At 36.8% G+C, this 18,415-nt stretch overlaps 1 protein-coding gene across 1 annotated transcript in view; it reads left to right on the top strand.

Moving 5' to 3' along the window:
- The window catches only part of dlc1 (DLC1 Rho GTPase activating protein), a 172,600-nt gene that overhangs the window by 29,504 nt on the left and 124,681 nt on the right, over nt 1-18,415 (top strand). Inside the window, exons 3-4 of the mRNA XM_059026878.1 lie at nt 2,611-2,760; nt 4,669-4,806. Coding sequence (XP_058882861.1) covers nt 2,611-2,760; nt 4,669-4,806 — 288 coding nt within the window. The remainder of the gene's footprint in view (nt 1-2,610; nt 2,761-4,668; nt 4,807-18,415) is intronic.

Raw genomic sequence — 18,415 nt, 5'->3', positions numbered from 1 at the left:
TCGATAGGATTCAGATCAGGACTCATAGAAGGCCACTTCAGAATAGTCCAATGTTTTGTTCTTATCCATTCTTGGGTGCTTTTAGCTGTGTGTTTTGGGTCACTATCCTGTTGGAGGACCCATGACCTGCGACTGAGACAGAGCTTTCTGACACTGGGCAGTACGTTTCGCTCCAGAATGCCTTGATAGTCTTGAGATTTCATTGTGCCCTGCACAGATTCAAGGCACCCTGTGCCAGGTGCAGCAAAGCAGCCCCAAAACATAACCGAGCCTCCTCCATGTTTCACTGTAGGTATGGTGTTCTTTTCTTTGAAAGCTTCATTTTTTCGTCTGTGAACATAGAGCTGATGTGACTTGCCAAAAAGCTCCAGTTTTGACTCATCTGTCCAAAGGACATTCTCCCAGAAGGATTGTGGCTTGTCAATATGCATTTTAGCAAATTCCAGTCTGGCTTTTTTATGTTTTTCTTTCAAAAGTGGAGTCCTCCTGGGTCTTCTTCCATGGAGCCCACTTTCGCTCAAAAAGCGACGGATGGTGCGATCAGAAACTGATGTACCATCACCTTGGAGTTCAGCTTGTATCTCTTTGGCAGTTATCCTTGGTTCTTTTTCTACCATTTGCACTATCCTTCTGTTCAATCTGGGGTCGATTTTCCTCTTGCGGCCGCTCCCAGGGAGGTTGGCTACAGGTCCATGGACCTTAAACTTCTTAATAATATTTGCAACTGTTGTCACAGGAACATCAAGCTGCTTGGAGATGGCCTTTACCTTTACCATGCTTGTCTATTATTTTCTTTCTGATCTCCTCAGACAACTCTCTCCTTTGCTTTCTCTGGTCCATGTTCAGTGTGGTGCACACAATGATACCAAACAGCACAGTGACTACTTTTCTCCATTTAAATAGGCTGAATGGCTGATTACAAGATTGGAGACATGTGTGATACTAATTAAAGAAACTAATTAGTTTGAAATATCACTATAATCCAATTATTTATTATCTTTTCTAAAGGGTACCAACAAATGTGTCCAGGCCATTTTAGAATATCTTTGTAGAATAAGCAATAATTCATCTCTTTTCACAGCTTCTTTGCTTTATTCTATGACATACCAAAGGCATGCAAGTATACATGATAGAATAGCTTTTAATTTCATCACTTTTCAGGAGGAATGAAGCATTATTTCAATGAGCTGTAAGGGTACCAACAAATTTGAGCACGTCTGTATGTTGTATATTTCAAGGTACAATGTGCAGATACTGTAAATCCTGCAGTGATGTTTTATCTGTCAGTATTTGAAACCCTGGGAGGCAATAACATTATTACATTATTTTTCTAAAATGTTACTTCATATGTATTAGGGCTAACAGGAGAGAGCAAGCCCACTCGGAACATACTTTGTCTAATATGTAAGATTGCTGGTGATGGAACTATGGACAATTGATTTTATATGCGCTTTGATGTTACAGCTATATATTACAGCAGGGGTTTTCAACCGGGGGTACATGTACCCCTGGGGGTACTTCTAAGGGTCATAGGGGGTACACAGGATGACTCAGAAATGCAAAAATGAAAATTAAAGTAAAAGAAAATAAAGATCTTAAATTGATTTTTTTAAAGGTATTATATTATCTCTAAACCACTATGCATAAATATTTCCTTTATTGTTTAGCAGCTCAAAGGTTAGTATAGTATAGTTTCAAAATTATCATCCACCTGATTTCTGATTGGGGTGGGTGAAGCAGGTGTTTGTTGATTCTGCCTACACAAAAGTATCTAAAGAAATTGCAAAGCAACAGAAAGTTATATCAAGTCCCTTTCAGTCATTTTTGTGCAACTATTGCAAATGTGGTACCATTCAGTAGAGTGAAAATTGTAAAGGGGTACTTGAGCTGAAACCTCCAGACAGAAGGGTTACAGTTTAAAAAAAAAGGTTCAAAACCACTGGATTACAGCTATAGATGAAAACAGATCAGCGTATGTAACCATGACAAACTAACAGTAGGCCTGCTCACATTTTTTCCTTAAAATGGTTAGATGTATTGTTTTACTCTTAAGTTATTTGAAAAATAAATCTATTCTATTAACTTGTCAGAGAATAATTTAAGAATCTCAAAACTCCTGTTTTCCTCTGTGAACTACAACATAAGTGGCACCACCTTTTGAATTCCTTGCTTTCAAACAATAATACTCTTTCTCCCTTTTGGAATTGCTCAGAGTTTGCAAAGATTCTGTTTTAATGTGTAAAGGAAAAGCGTTGCTAGTGTCTACATTTCCAATGCTAGTTTTGTTTGCTTTGGCCAAAAAAGAAAGGAATTTGAGTGAAACTGGCAAGTGCCTGAGTCAACGAGAAAGCTCTGTTGTGTGTTGTGACCAATCATTTTGAGCTTTTAACAAAGTGGGGCATCTAAAAGCCTGCAAAACTTGTGATAAAAAAGCCGTCTAATTAAACACATTTTTTTATTATTAAATGCATGCTTTAAAGATATGTGTATTTATCCATTTTCTTTTAATACAACACAGTCCCTACTGTTCTACATTTTTTATGGGGTGGACATTTTTTATTTGTTGTGTAGATATGTGAGTCAATGTTGTTCTTTACTCCACTTCCATAGGAAATGCGAGAAGATCGAGATCGGTCGCGACTGGACTCCATGGTACTACTGATCATGAAACTTGAACAGCTTGATCAGGATATTGAAAATGCACTTAGTGCCACTTCTTCAGCATCAAATACACCAACTCAGAAACGAAGACATTTACATGTGGGTATTTTTCATCAATCTTTTAAGATAATGCATAGCTTTCTCTGTTTTAAAACTGCTGCAGCAATGACGGACACTCTAATGGCTATGGAATAATGCAAAAATGTACATACCAGAAATAACATGATTTATTCTGTCAGTATATATACTGAAAATATGATGGATTGATGGGACTTATATGGAATAACCACACCCTATTAAAGTATAAGGAAATGTTATATAAAGAAGATGTGTTACTTGATTGATGTGTGAATAGTATATTTTTTCAAATGTTCAGGGTCCTAATAGAATGTCATTATGTAAAATGATGTGCTATTCCCTCTCTAGACAAGGCACCAATTTGATATCCAAAGTTGTCTTCATGGACCTCTCAATGGGCACATTTCTATTGAAATGTAATATAACCCTTAACAAAATAAACAGAAGAAAAATTAACAAATATGGAAATCTAACATATAGTACAGAGCCGGTGAGGGTAAAATCAAGCAACTTGATCAGAACAGAACTTAGGGCCAGATATTGAAAAGAGTTTCACAAGGGTAGTTGGAGGGAATTTTTTTCCCCTTAATTCTGCCTTGAGACAAAATTGTGCCTAGCGAGTGAAATTTAACCTTCACTTAACTAATTTGCAAACAAGTTAACATACTATTTATAAGGCTGTTGAGTGTCTGAATGTTTGTAATTACCAGTCAAGATGGCATTTTTGAATTTGTAAAGAACATACAAACGAGAGGAGGCCATTCAGCCCATCTTGCTCGTTTGGTTGTTAGTAGCTTATTGATCCCAGAATCTCATCAAGCAGCTTCTTGAAGGATCCCAGGGTGTCAGCTTCAAGAGAACATAAGAAGTGTTTTTGAATGCTGGCTGAACAACATCAACAAGAAAAAAGAAAGATAAAATGCCATGCTGGAATTCTGAAATATGTGATGTTTGTACAAAAAAATAATAAAACCTGTGGGTTCTCATCCATGCAATAATGGCATTCGAAAAAATCAAACACTATTGTACTAACGCGTGGTATAGTTTTTAATATGTTTTGCATTGTTTAGTGCCAAATCTTATTTGTCTCACCCTTGAATTGTTATCGTTTTCCCTTTCCAAGCAATGTGTCTTCATTTTCTTAGACATTGTCAGCTATTAATATAATCTCTTCAGTAGAGTTGCCCGCCGTTGTCTCACCTTGTATGCAAATACACATGCATTAGTTGGGTGTAGTCTGAGTTGTGATTAATTTCCTGTTTAGATTCATTTAAATATATTCAGTTTCGCAGCCTTGCAATAATACCAGTTTCGCAGCAACTTCTTACAATATATGCATGATATATGCAATGCAAGCAGAGTTGCATAAAAGTTGGACAAAATATTTGAATATCTGGCCCATAATTCCCTGTATACAGTAGTTTTGCAAAGTGGACTCTAAAATACAAAATTGTCTATACTATAAAAATGTTAAATTTGTCATCCTTATCGTAGCACAGAGATACTCTATGTTTACCCTAGATTTATTTAACTGTAAACAAACTGGAGCATTGAAAGGTGGACATTGAAATAAGGCCATATGCTCTATGTAACTCATTAGCACTACTTATTCATTCTGAAAAGGTCAAAATAGGCTCTGTGGTGCAGCTTGCAACAACAAGTCAAAGCAGGTCAAAGCCCAGTATAGACAAGAAATGTTTTTTATGAAATTGTTTGTTTCCAAAACTTTTAAGTATTTTTGGATTGGGGGTATATCCAGCAATAGACTAACATTGCCAAATATATAAATGTATGTATATATCCCATATGTACCATATTTGCTTAATTTGCTTACATTTGCATTACAATATTCACTTTACCAAAATCAGGCACATAATGGCTGCCAAATAATTATGGCTAGAGTTTAATTTGATCCTAATCTCTCTACAGGAGTTAGACTCACAAACAGAAAATGGAGCAGCAACTCTATCTGCCAGTCAAAACTCAAAAAGCTCACCTCAGCTTATTTACTCAGCACTGACATTTACAACTCCCGCGGCTGGCACTGGTGCAATACCAAAAACTGGGGTAGGTCATTTTTTTTCTAAATTGGAAAGGTTATAAACTATGCTACAGATATAATCTTGAACTGTCATACAGAATTTTTTTAACATTGGCACGAAAATGTTTTGCTGCCATTTACTGGTAATTTCCTTTTTGTGGCATATCCCTATTGGTATCCTGTTACAATTAAAGTAATTTGGGATTTTTTTTACACCAAAAAAGAAAACTAACTAACCTTTTATTTTAATGTTTTTCATTTAGCTACAAAAGCAATTATGGTGTGATGCTCAACCTTAGTAAGGACATTAAACCATTAATTATATTTTTTGGTTACTAGCAGTATGGCGCACAGCTGACAATCCACTAGACTTTCAACAACATCACATTGATGAGAGAGAAAAGTGAATGTATTCAGGTGAAACCAGCTGTGTGATTTAATTTAGGCCTCAGTGTTTTTTTCAAGACACTAAGACTATTTACATTCTGCTCAGCCACAATGCATGCGGGTCAGACCACACAGAGGTGAGAGAGTGGAATGTCAGCCACCATTTTAAGCTATTTAACTAGGAAGACGTTAAAGCCGTAATTAGCCTTCTCTACCTGGTTGAACAGTTCCTTTCAAATAATGGAGGCCAAGATCTTGTATGAAGGCTTAATAGCTTCTCCTTTGTAAATCTTTAGGTTAAAAAGTTGCAATTGACCCAGAATCTCTAGACCATGTCACTCTAAGTATGTAGTCTAGCTGAGGGTAAAGTCGGGAGTCTAGAGTAGGTCATTCAGACAAGAGGGTGCAGTGCCACTCGCCTCTGATAGTTAAATCTTTAAATTAATCCTTCAATGCATATTGTAAAAGACTTGTCATGTTGTTTATGTTCAAATAAGGACAGCTTTATGTAGCACAAACTAGATTTCCAGTACAGCCTGCAAACAAGGCTTTGCAGTAATCAATACAAGACTAAACAAAGGCATTGACCATATTTTAAACAGTAGATATAGGAGATACTGACTACAATGACCAGGAGTCTCCAAAGTTAAACTGTAGTAAACATATAAAACTAGGTTGGATCATACATCTACCATGTTAAAGTAGGAGACTTTCCTTAAAAGATGCTGGGGCATGCAGCATGATTTCTGTCTTGTCTGATGGTTTCATGTAAGGGGGAAAAAGTTCAGACTTTAAAGAAATTCATTGGCGCATCAGCACATTAATGGAAAGAAACCCACTCTGATGACAAATGTTAGCCACAAGCAACGTGTAGACAATTATATCATAAAAGTAGAGATTATCCAGATAAACAGATGACGCCCTTAGATAGTGAAGAATGCTGTAAAAGAAAGTATTTAGCAAAAAATGCTAGGAATTTCCAACAGTGGTTGTGGGTTTTTCTCACACGCAGGTAAAATGCATAAAAAGTAAAGTTGTTTAGAGTTGAAGGGTGTTGTGGAAATTCAAAGAAACAAAAAAGATGACATTATTTTAATATCTAGCTCATTGATGATTTCCAGGGTCAGGTTACAATTAATTCTTAGATGGAAAGTTTATCAATTCAGTGTTACCTATAGAAGTGCCTATTCCTGGATGTTTGACTAAAACCTTTTTTTTTTTGTTGTTTTTTGTTTTTTTTAACAATCTGTTAACATAATCAAAGCTTAAAATAGCTCAATTTTACTTGACTAATACTTGTGGTCCCATTCAATAGTGTTCTTTACATCAGTGCTTCATGTCTTTTATTGCCCCATGTAGAAACTCTGTTTTACAGTATCATAGAGGTGATCTTCTTGTAGTTTTTGTACAATTATTTGAATCCACCTTTCAACTAAACAAAAGTGCAGGCAATTCAATATTTGTTGACAGTGTTAAATTGCATGAAAGCATATTGTCACTAAGCTACTGGGTGGTCAACGGTTGCTTAAAAGTACCTACTGTATAAAATAAACTCAGATTAACCTCTGCTGGAGTTCTTTCACCTGTCTTTGGCAGGTTGAAAATCTGGAGCATCCTAATGGTGTTAAACTGTCACTCACACATGCAGCTTATTAATGCTTAAAAGGTCATGGATTTTGAGTAGTTACTTGTTTCCATCAATTCCTTTGTCTACAGGTTCTGAGCCAAACACTGAAAGCATCCATAGATTTTAAAACTCATTTGGTAGATTCATATATAGATCTTACGAAGCAAAAAACAAATGCAAGCTATGTGCGTGACCAACATTGCAAACAGCTCATGTCAGTAATTTGGCCCTAATTTAAAATTCCATCTATCAATTGTTTCATATGGTTGAAATGCAGGCCGTCTACCAGACAGTGTACAGGGGTTGTGAGTCTAATTATCCTTTAGCAAATATACCTACATGTGACAAGCTGGCTTTAGTGGTGACGTCAGACCAGAAATGAACACACAGCACTGCGAGTGAAATAGTGAATGAAAGCACTGCTGTGTGGTTTATTAATTACGGAAAAAATAAAAGGTTTGAACAAACACAAAAACACTTTGTAAAATAAAACGGCACAGTAGCCAAAACGAACAGACAATAAACAGACAGACAAACGAGTGAAACCAGACACAAACAAGTACTGTGCTGGTTCTCCAGCACGTAGTAGCAATTGTTATTTTAAATATCTCCTTCTCTCTCACCCGTTCTCCACTCACGAACACACCCCGAGTGAATGAGACGTGCATCTACTGTATATATACAATTGTGCTGGGATTCAATTACCAATTAATTATTCACTTGAATCCCAGCACGTGAACTAATTTGTGAAACCCCGTGCTCACATATTATTAAGTACTGAAGTGATCCCCGTGCCTAAATACAATTATACATTTTAAATAACTCGTGCTACACACACCCACTTATATCCCGTGCAGCAATAGCTATACACTAACATTTACACACCACATGCAACATATAACACACAAAAGCACATGGGGCGTGGCACATTGCCACACTACATTACAGTAAATTTGTAGTTTCAAAGGTTTTATATCAATAGCTAGGGAGGTACTTTTTGTAAAGGGATTTACTTTTGTATGGAACTTACCAGAAAAGCTTAATTTAGAAGCCCTAGAGCAGGGGTGCACAACTATATTTTGTGAGGGGCCAGATACACTTCCCTGTGCTTGTTCTGCAGCAGACTGGAACACTGCAGTTCAATGACGTTAAAGTTTGTTAGGGACACTCAGCATCAATGGAGAAAGGGTCTGAAAAGAGTTTAAATGAGGCTTGCTCACTCTTGAACTGCTCAAAACTTCTGCCAAACACTTCCTGCAGTATACTTACATGGCAATTCCAATTGTATGTTGCGTCTTGTGGAAAGGCTTCTTGACATGCTTCAAAGTGTGTCAGCTAAATTGACAGACTTCAAATGTTCTCGTTACTTCACGTATGAAAATTAAAAGTTGTGCCGTGTCACTGGCATCGGTGCTTTCATCAAGAGCAGCTGAGAAGTAAACTAAATCATTACATACGCTTTTTAGCTGATCATAGCCATTGCCAGACATGTCTACTATACATCGCTGCATAGTCATTCTGGAAAGGCAAACATTCTTACAGGTATCTTTTTTTTTCTTTGCAAATGGCACCACATATTTTCATCAGACATTCTTTTACAAAATCTCCATCTGTGAAAGTGCGTCCTGATTTCACAATTAGCTGAGCGACTTTGAAGCTTGCTATCATAGCAGATTCAGATTCCTTGTGTTTATATTCAGAAATACCTAGCTGGCCTAATAACTGCATTCTAAGATTTTATTTTTTTTAGCTCTCAATTCTTCTAGCAAGTCTTTGTATTTTGCATGTTTTGTCTCATAATGATGATGGAAATTATATTCTTTGGGGACAGCAATGCATTCAAGGCAGACAAGACAAGTGTAGACACCCAGCCTTGATTAAACAAGAACGTATTTTTCTGTCCACCCTGGGTTAAACTGCCAGTGTTCATGATCAATCTTTCTCTTTTTCCCAGTATCCGGCTTTGACAGAGACATATTTGTGAATTCACTCACCCAGTATATATTGTTCAAAACAAATCCTTTCTTGTTTCAGATCAGCTCAGTTATTTTTACTTTTGTTTTGCTTTTTGTTTTGTCTGGAAGAGAAACATCGGCGCCACTGAATCACTAAACACCTCACATTCAATTCCCGCTTCTGAGACTCTCACTATGACGCACACAAAGAACGTCAATATGAACAAGGCGTACATTTTGGTATATAGAATCTAAGTAGATTTTTGAACACTAGAGGACATTTCATCTTGTGTTTTGTATTACGACAGAGAACCTGGCTGCGCTGAGTAGTTGGAGTGTAATATATGCTGGTTTTAATATATCATTTTAAAATGATTACAGGCCGGATTAAAGGAGGCAGCGGGCTGTATCTGACCCGTGGGCCGTATGTTGTGCACCCCTGCCCTAGAGAGTCAAAAAAGTAATTTAATTATTTGTCATTCATTCAAAAATGTCCTATTATTCAACAGAACAAGGGTTTGGTTTCCATGGAAAATGAAATTCTTTAAGAACTCAAGTGTTGTTTAAGAATATTTGTATTTCCCATCTCCCATCAGTTACTGGTGTTTTACTACTTGTTGTCATTACCATGATTTGAGTAATTCAATTTTAATGGTCACAATCAGTTATCACTATTCTTGAAGTAATTTACAGAGCAGTGTGGGTAAGTTTAGGACAAAACATTCAGGCATGTATTTTAAAGTTACTACATTGCTCGTCTGCCATTTATGGTATATGTGTAATTATTTACTTTACAGATTAATCACATATTCCTAGAGCACAACCCTGACTAGAATCAGCATTGTAGCCTCAGTCCATACTTTTACCTTGTGTACCAGGTATTTTTCTGCCCAAACAGTTTTATCTTATTTATTTATTTTCCATTTCTGTACTTTAACCAAGTCAGGTTTGCAAGAGGTCAGGCTGATACTGCATCAGTGTAGATACCTAGCTATTTTGATAAATCATTTTCTAAACCTTTATACGGTCACTCTTATTGAACGTCGTGTAGCTTGATTATTGTGAGTTTTGAGTATGTTTTGTAAATAGGTGTTTGGATTCATTATGGATTAATATAAGTCTAAATTGGATCTGCTGTTGTCATATCCCCCGTACACTCACCAACAAAGTCATTTCAGGTCAATACATGAGCAATTAATTACCCACATTCAATTTACAGCCACTGGCAAAGTGGATCCAGTATGTGTGTTTAAAGAAATGTAAAGTGCTGTAAGATGTTCATTAATGTGCTGTAAAATTATGAAAAATCTTCTCTGCTGTGTAAATTAAAACTGTCATCGACCATCTTTGCCTCAAATCAATGAAACAGCAGGGCATATAGAGAATGTGCCAGAGTTCACGTGGCAGTAGCTTCATGTAGACATCAGGACCTGTTATCTTTAAGGGTCACCAGCTTCCCTGCAGTAGGGTGTTTTGTACAAGTGGCATGACATACAACTATTCTATTAGAATTCTGGTAACAACAGGAATTGGGACAAAAGAAATGTGCATGCTAAAACGAGCACAGCAGGAGTAAAGCTAACAAACAGAATTTTTTTTTTTTTGTTAACTCAGACATTTGGATCGGAATGCAGTGTTTCCATGTGTACAAGTATATATAAAAAGGTAGTTCAGAATGTGTTGACATGACTGGAAATCCAATTTACCAGTACTTTGGATCTTCTGAATTCTAATTTCATTTAGGTAGTTTTCAGTTTCCCTTTCCATTCTACTGTAAGTGTTAGTAGGTATGCTAGATTCTTTGCCACAGATTGACATTTGTGTCAGTGTTTAATATGAACATGTTTTTCACACACACTGTTATTCTGATATTGAACTGTTGTAATTAATGTATAGGAATACATATCACATGTTAATATAATAAACTGATATTCTGGTTTGAGCTCACCCTCACAACTGACCACTCGCATAAGCAATTAAATAGGTTAGCAATTTACTAATTATGTTTTCAGGTGGAGACAAATATAATAAACAATAAATATTTAATTTGTAGCATTTTGCTAATAAATGATTGTTATGCATCAGCTCTTTTAGCTCCATTGAAACCATATGTGTTCCGGTGTTTGCCAGAGTTAAATACGTTATGCACTGAATCTATCATTTGTAATAAATGATACATTAATTAACCTAAACCCAACTGTATAATAAAGGTCAATTCATAGTACAAGCTTATAACTTAGGAAACATTTTCAAAAATTGTGTATTGAACAACATTAAATTGTAAATATAGTAACATTTTTAGAAAATGAATTCAAATAAAATTAAGTTGTAGTTTTTATTTACCAAATATTAAAAGTATAAAGCTGAAATATTACAGTTCTGAACAGAAAAAAAATAAAATAAAAAACAGAGCATTAGATAATCCATTCACTGTGTGAAATGTTTCCCACAGACTGCTTAGGGATTTTTTCAGAATGTTGCTGCAGCCGTGTGGCTTCACAGTGTTCCCACACAAAGTATGTGATCTGTTAAATTCTTCCATAAATGGTCTCACTCCGTATGAATAAGCCTCGGGCAGCGTAAACCCTAATTATAGTTTCCATGGTAACACTTTAAAATAATGGCCGCAAATTCATAATGAATGAACAACACGGGAATAACACCTGAATATCTTATGCACTTCCTCTGAGTTCTAAATAAATTTGTTTCAGCACTGTTAATTCATGAGGAGTTATTTATCTGTATTCATTCCATGTTCCTTTGTAACAAATGATGTTTATCACATGTAGAGTTTAAGGCATGCATTCATGTATGAATTAACTGTGAGATGTTAATTCATGCATGACACTATGTACGTTATTCCTGTGGTATTCTGCCAGGAATGAATTTGCGGCCATTATTTTAAAGTGTTACCGTTTCCTACTTGTTATCTCGGTATATGCACAGCAAAAAGACCACTCCATTATGTTGCACAATAGAAAAAGTTGCAAAGAGAGAAAGCTGTTGACCCACAGAGTTAGAAAACAGAAGGATTTAATGGGTTGTGTATATTGTCTAATTCCTCAACAAATGCAACTCTAGATGAACTGAAGTACATAGTTGTGAAATCAAATAGCTGAGCTGACTTGCTGGAAAATGTAAATAAAGCTTAATAATGAAGACACAAACCTAGGGAAACATTGCACCTCAAACTGCTTCTTCCTTTACTCTAAGGACAAGTTGTTCTTTCCATTTATGAACAGAAAGGGTGTTTGTTTGTCGAGTTCTGTAATCTCAAACAGCAGTCAGGGGTAGCAGACAGTGAGACTTTCTGTTATCATCAAAAGAGAATTTCCAGCCCTTATCATGAGAACTATCATCAGCTTCATGTCTTGGTTTAAAAAAATTGCAAAATCAACAAATTCATGTATGAAATTTAGTAAGGACATGTCTATTTACCCTTTTCTCAGTTAATCTCTGATTTCTCTGTTATATATATATTTTTCACTGCATGCTAGAAATGTTTTTATACTTACTAAACATGTCTGGAATTCATTAACTTACCAATGAAAAATACAACCTTTATCCAAATCTTTAATTTAGAATATCTTCTACGAAAAGGTATGTTACGACCCATGAATAAAATCAAGTTGTTAAAATGCACAAATGATGACCAGCGCTAATAAAGGGTTGTAGCAGGGCGATTGCCCTGAACATGTGTAAATTAGCGTTAGTATAATTTGTATGGGGAAATGGGTTTATTGTGTGTCGTTTTGGAGTTGATTTGTATGATTGAATTATTGTTTACAGACGGGCGCTCAATTGAGACTTGCTGCCTGCTATGCTTGGTTGAGGGGAAGGGCAGCAAGTGATTGGCTGTGATGGACCTCAGTCAGCAGGTGGGCAGGTCTTGACCAAGCGTCAGTTTAAAAACATCCACGGGAGATGGCTCAGGGTGACTGAAACGCCATGCCAGAGGGGAGCGGCGTGTACTCGGGAGGAGAGGGTCCGCTCTGCAGGAACGACCGCTACGCAACCCTGAGACTACAAGCGGTGCTTGTGAAGGCAATGCCCAGCCAAGGCCGTATGAAGCAACACGAGTCGTTGTATGAATACCGGCTCATTAGTAGGTTAGTTTAGGGGATAGTGATCCCATGTGATGTATAGCGAGGAATGTGTAGTGTAGCCGGTTCCTGGAGCGGGACGCCTCGTTTTAAGGCTAGCGCTCGCCCTCTGTGGCACCTTTTATTTGTAGTTTTTGTACTGTGTTTTATTTTGTATTTTTGTACAGCTTGCAGTATGTGTCCTCTTTGCGTTACCATGGCTGGTAACGTCACATGACCATCTTTATTTACTTTCTGTTTTGTTAATAAATCCTGTGTGCCTGTGCCGGCGTTTCAACTCCACCACCCCAGTGTCTCTGGGTGCGTTCACGAGACACAGACTTTGCTAAGTCTGCGCAGATTCTGCAAAGATTCTGAAAATTCATTGGCTACTTGCTCCGATTCTGTGCAGAATCTGCGCAGAATGGCGAAAGTCTGCATGGCGTGAACGCACCCTCTGTGTTGCTTGAACAGCGGCTACCTACACACGTGACACGAGCAAGACCCTGTCACAAGGGTGTACCACAAAGACAAAACTCAAATGCTTTATAGTTATTGAAGGTCTATATTATAGTTAAGGATACGATTTTGTCACAGTGAGTACATTTCATGGGTGAGTTGCGGAAAAAAAAACAAGAATTCAGGGAAAGGCCACCAAATAATGTAGGTTTAGCTACATCAACATACACAAGAGCTTTTAAATAGTACACAAAAAACAATAATATAAAGACTATTGCTTTTGACTGCTGGGAAGTTTAAATGTTACTTTAGTGTACAAAATTTAGTTAAAGGTCCTTTCACACCAACGTAACATTCTTTTTTTTTGTTTTGTTTTGTTTTTAGAATACTGTACGATGCAGACTTTCACACGCGTAGTGAAACAGATGGTGTCTGAAATAAACTGTGTTCCTATTTCTCTGTGCGCGTCTGGCGTAAATGTACATATATATATATATATATATATATATATATATATATATATATATATATATATACACAAAATCAGCATGTCAAATAACTGTTTTTATTACCTTGTTCAAAATGAAACAGTATATATTTTTTCTTCAATAATAAGAATGAGACATTTCAATTGGTTGTTTCTGAGTAGCCTACAGAGCACTGCCCCACACAGGCAGCACCATGTCCAAGAAACAGGGCATCACAACGGTCAGAAAAAAGACAAGAAACAGATAAACCTCTCGTTTTATCTACAGTTTGCAGGAAACAAAAAAAAAACATTTTCAATGGCAATCTAAAGGAATGTTTAGTTTTAGAGAAAGTGAGTATTTATTTTCAACAGACTACTGTCAAGAAATGTCATTAAAAATAAACAAACACTATTGGGGAAGGGCTAAAATAATATAAATACAACTTCCAACAAACACTAACAGAGAAAAAAAACAACACTAACAACTAGTTTTGTTCCCAGCGAAAGGAAGTGGTAGTATAATATGAAACTTTGAAAATACAGGGTGATTATAAAGTAAGTTTACCACATAAACGCACCATATCTCACAAACGGTAGGGCATAGGAAATTTCATACAGTTGTTAAGGGTTACTAATTTTAGTCACTAGGGGGCGACACTGTGGTTACTGCCGCATATTTCCATACTACAGTACTGTGGGTATAAATAGTCCTGTCACTTGCAAGGCAGCTCAGTCAAGCAACATGAAGCTGACAAGTGTGCAGAGAGGTGAACTGGTCAAGTTTTTTTACAGCAAAGGATGCAATGCTGAGGCAGCTCTCAGGGAATACCATAGAGTACATAACATCCACAACGGGCCGTGCTCAAGAGCTGCTGTTCACAAGTTAATCAAAAAATGTGAGGAAACAGGTTGCACTTGTCATAAGTCTCGTAGCAGCAGACCACCGACACCAACTGAAGTTGTCTCTGAGATCAGCCACGCCATATCAGAATAACCCAGCACAAGCACATGTGCTGTCGCCCGCCACCTGGATTTGCCCAATTCAGCTGTTCGTAAGGCTCTTCATTCAACTCAGCGGATGTTTCCATACAAGTTGCATCATGTTCAAGCATTGGAGGAGACAGATTTCATCAGACGTGTCAATTTTGCGTTGCAGTTCTCAGCACGTCTGGAATTGGATGACCAGTGGCCTGCCAATATCCTGTGGATGGATGAAGCGCACTTCACCCTGTCTGGAAGTGTGAACACGCGCACCTATGTTATCTGGTTGGAGACTAATCCACATGCAACATTTGCGAGACCCCAACATGATGTTAAAGTGACAGTGTGGTGTGGCCTTATGGCTAACTTTGATATTGGAACGTTGTTTTTTGAAGAGCCGTCAGCAAGCGGGCCTGAAACGTGCACAGTCATTGTTGCACGATACAACACCATGCTGACACCCCATGTCATTCCTATGCTGCAGCAAAGAAATGTGATAAACACTACAGTCTTCATGCAGGATGAGGCCCCTCTGCATATTGGTAACCAGGGGAAACTCGTCTTGCAGGAGCACTTTCAGGATAGAATCATTTCACGTCACTTTCCTTGTGAATGTCCATCTCGTTCACCTGACCTTACACCAGCAGATTTCTGGTTATGCGGGTACCTTAAGTCATGCATGTACCGAGGGAACCATGGCAGAATTCCAGACCTCAATGCCATTGTCCGGGAGGTGGCCAGCTTACCTGATGAGATGCATAATGCTGCCATAATGTCCATTGTCACACAAATGCAATTCATTCTGGATCATGGAGGAGCACATATTGGACACTATATCAGAGGTAGGTCATAGTGGATCCCTCTAGTGACAAAAAATGAATAACTGTGAATAACATTTGCATCCCCATGGTTCCCTTAACAACCATATGCAATTGCCACCTTCCTGTGCCCTACCATTTGTGAGATACGGTGCGTTGATGTGGTAAACTTACTTTCGAATCACAATGCAACAGGCATATGGATACAACTCCATACTATTTGTTTCATCAATCTGCCATATGAAAAAATAAGCTTCATTCATTTCTTTCTACATCTCATCTAGCACAGTAAAGGAAATGGATGAAAACAAGTCATTCCGTATGGTTTTTGACATCCCAGTAAATACGGTTGCTTCAAGTAACTCATCATAGCGAGCAATTATTTCTGGAAGTTTCTTGTAGTTTCACCAGAGTGAAGCTGGCATTTTATCATGACCACGGAATGCTATTTTGTCCCGATAGATATGCTGTGACATTTTCTAGATTTGTATCCAGATTTTTTACATCAGTTAAAGCCATACTTTGTTACTGAAAAGTAAACAGGGCTAGCAAGATGCTTATTAGCTGCACTCTTGGTCTGAAAATCCACTCTGTCATACCAACCACTCTGAAATGCACAAGAACAAGCCCCAAGGGCTAATAAGATGATAAAACAGTTATTTTCTGGTCTCATTTTTAAATCTCCTTCAGAACATTGGATGCTAAATCAAACGATGCAATTTCCATTATTGAACATTTCACTCATAATCGTGCATACTCAGTACAGCAGTACTTCAGCAGGGGGCGGGAGGGTGAGGTTATTCTTGACATTTACCGGTAAATGTCCGAAGTAAAGTGTTATCATGCTTATTTCAGAAAGACATTAGGTCATTAGCCAAAGGCACTTGGTTATTCGTGAGATGTACCGGTAAATGTCCAAAGTAAAGCATTATCATGTTTATTTCCGACATTTACCACTACTTGTTAAATTTCAACATTTACCAGTACATCTTAATACAGTAATCTCTGCGTATAGGAACACCTCCTAAGAGAACACTTCGCCTAAGGGAACACCCTTCTGGTGAAACTGATATTTCCCACTGCAAATGCTCCAGCTAAAGGAACAGGGACTTTGCTTAAAAGAGCACCTTCTTTGGCACAGATAGTGATTCGTTCACAACGGATACAGTACTGTTTTGTAACCCATCAGCATCAAACTTAAATGAAAATTTTTTTTTCAGTCTTTCCAAAAGCAACTTGTCATCGAGAGTCTTGAGGCACACTGATTAGTTTATTAAATCTTTCCAGAACTGCCGTCATATCATTGAATTGTTTTGTTTTCTGATTTCCACGAGTGCACCTCATCGCTACAAGATGGCATGTAAACAAACGGCAAAATGTGCCGCTGTTTCTGTTGCTACAAAAAGTTGGAAATTGTTCGAGCTCTTGAAAAAAACCTGAATCAGACACAAGTCAGCAAGCAATTTGGTGTTTGCAGTTCTGGTGAGTTGCTTCACCATTCTGTTAAATAATTTTGTGCATGTCATGAATATTGCTCCTGTACATGTATTCATAACTAATCTAGAGCTGCTGCTTGTTACTATATATATATATATATATATATATATATATATATATATATATATATATATATATATATATATATGTATGTATATATATATGTATGTATATATATATATATATATATATATATATATATATATATATATATATGTATGTATGTGTGTGTTTTTAAGTAAGTTCATTTTTTATAAATCTGCAGCAGGTTTTTATGATGGGTATGAAGTTGCAATATTGTTTTATTTAATCTAGTGTGGCGATTTTGTATCTATGAAATGCTTGTTACTTGAAGGTTGTACCTGGCTATCTTCTATGCATTAGAAGACAACTGTAGTTACTTTTAAACTTGGTGTGACTAAATGCTTTCAAATGGCACTTTATATGAATGTAGTTTTTTTCATGTTGTAAAGATCCCCTTTAATGCTAACATTACGATTGGACTAACTAAACAATAATTAATCACAAGCTTTCAAGACCTCAAAGGTCTCTTCAGGTGAAAGTAGCTCTTTCCTACTTTCACCTGAAGAAGAGACCTTTGAGGTCTTGAAAGCTTGTGATTAATTATTGTTTAGTTAGTCCAAAAAAAACGTATCACATCTCTTTCTCTTTGTCTGTCATCTCTGGACTAATACGGCTACCGTTTCATCTATCAACGACATTAATTTGAAATTCAACTCTTCTATATCACATGCCCGCCATATGAGGATTATTTTGATTGTAAGATAGACAGGTTTTACTACTCTATGGGGGGATTTTCAAACATCAGTGTTATTGTATCGAACTCGCGGTATAGTAACGACAGCTTTAGTAGCAACTGATTTTGTTAATAAAATTAATCCAATAATGCATTGAAATTAATTAACAGATTTCTTGTTAAAAGCTTAATTGTCGCAGGTCACATACATCATTTCCTGTCTCAACGACTAGATGTCGGGAACTTGTTAATCAAGATGCATGTTGTTAACGAGATCAAGAAAAATGAATGGAAGCATAATTCGCTGTTATGAAAACTATAGTGTACAGGGAGGAGGCTCTCACCACGAGCAGCAACCAAATGGAAATTTTAAAAAATTGCTATTTTGTATAATTTATAAACTTTGTTTAAAATTGTTCATTTTGTCATCCAGAATGTGTATTTATTTAGAACACTTCACATATAAAATGCTAATTTACAATTATCTGTGGGTAAAAATTGGACATAAATAAATAAATAAAATTAAACCCCACATTTACCCTCATTCAGGGGGATATTTTGCCACAGCTTATTATATACCTCTCTTTTAATGTAAACTTTGCA

The sequence above is a fragment of the Acipenser ruthenus genome, chromosome 1, assembly GCF_902713425.1.
Source record: "Acipenser ruthenus chromosome 1, fAciRut3.2 maternal haplotype, whole genome shotgun sequence".
NCBI classification, from domain to species: Eukaryota; Metazoa; Chordata; class Actinopteri; order Acipenseriformes; family Acipenseridae; genus Acipenser; species Acipenser ruthenus.
This window is presented reverse-complemented; position numbering and strand designations above follow the sequence as displayed.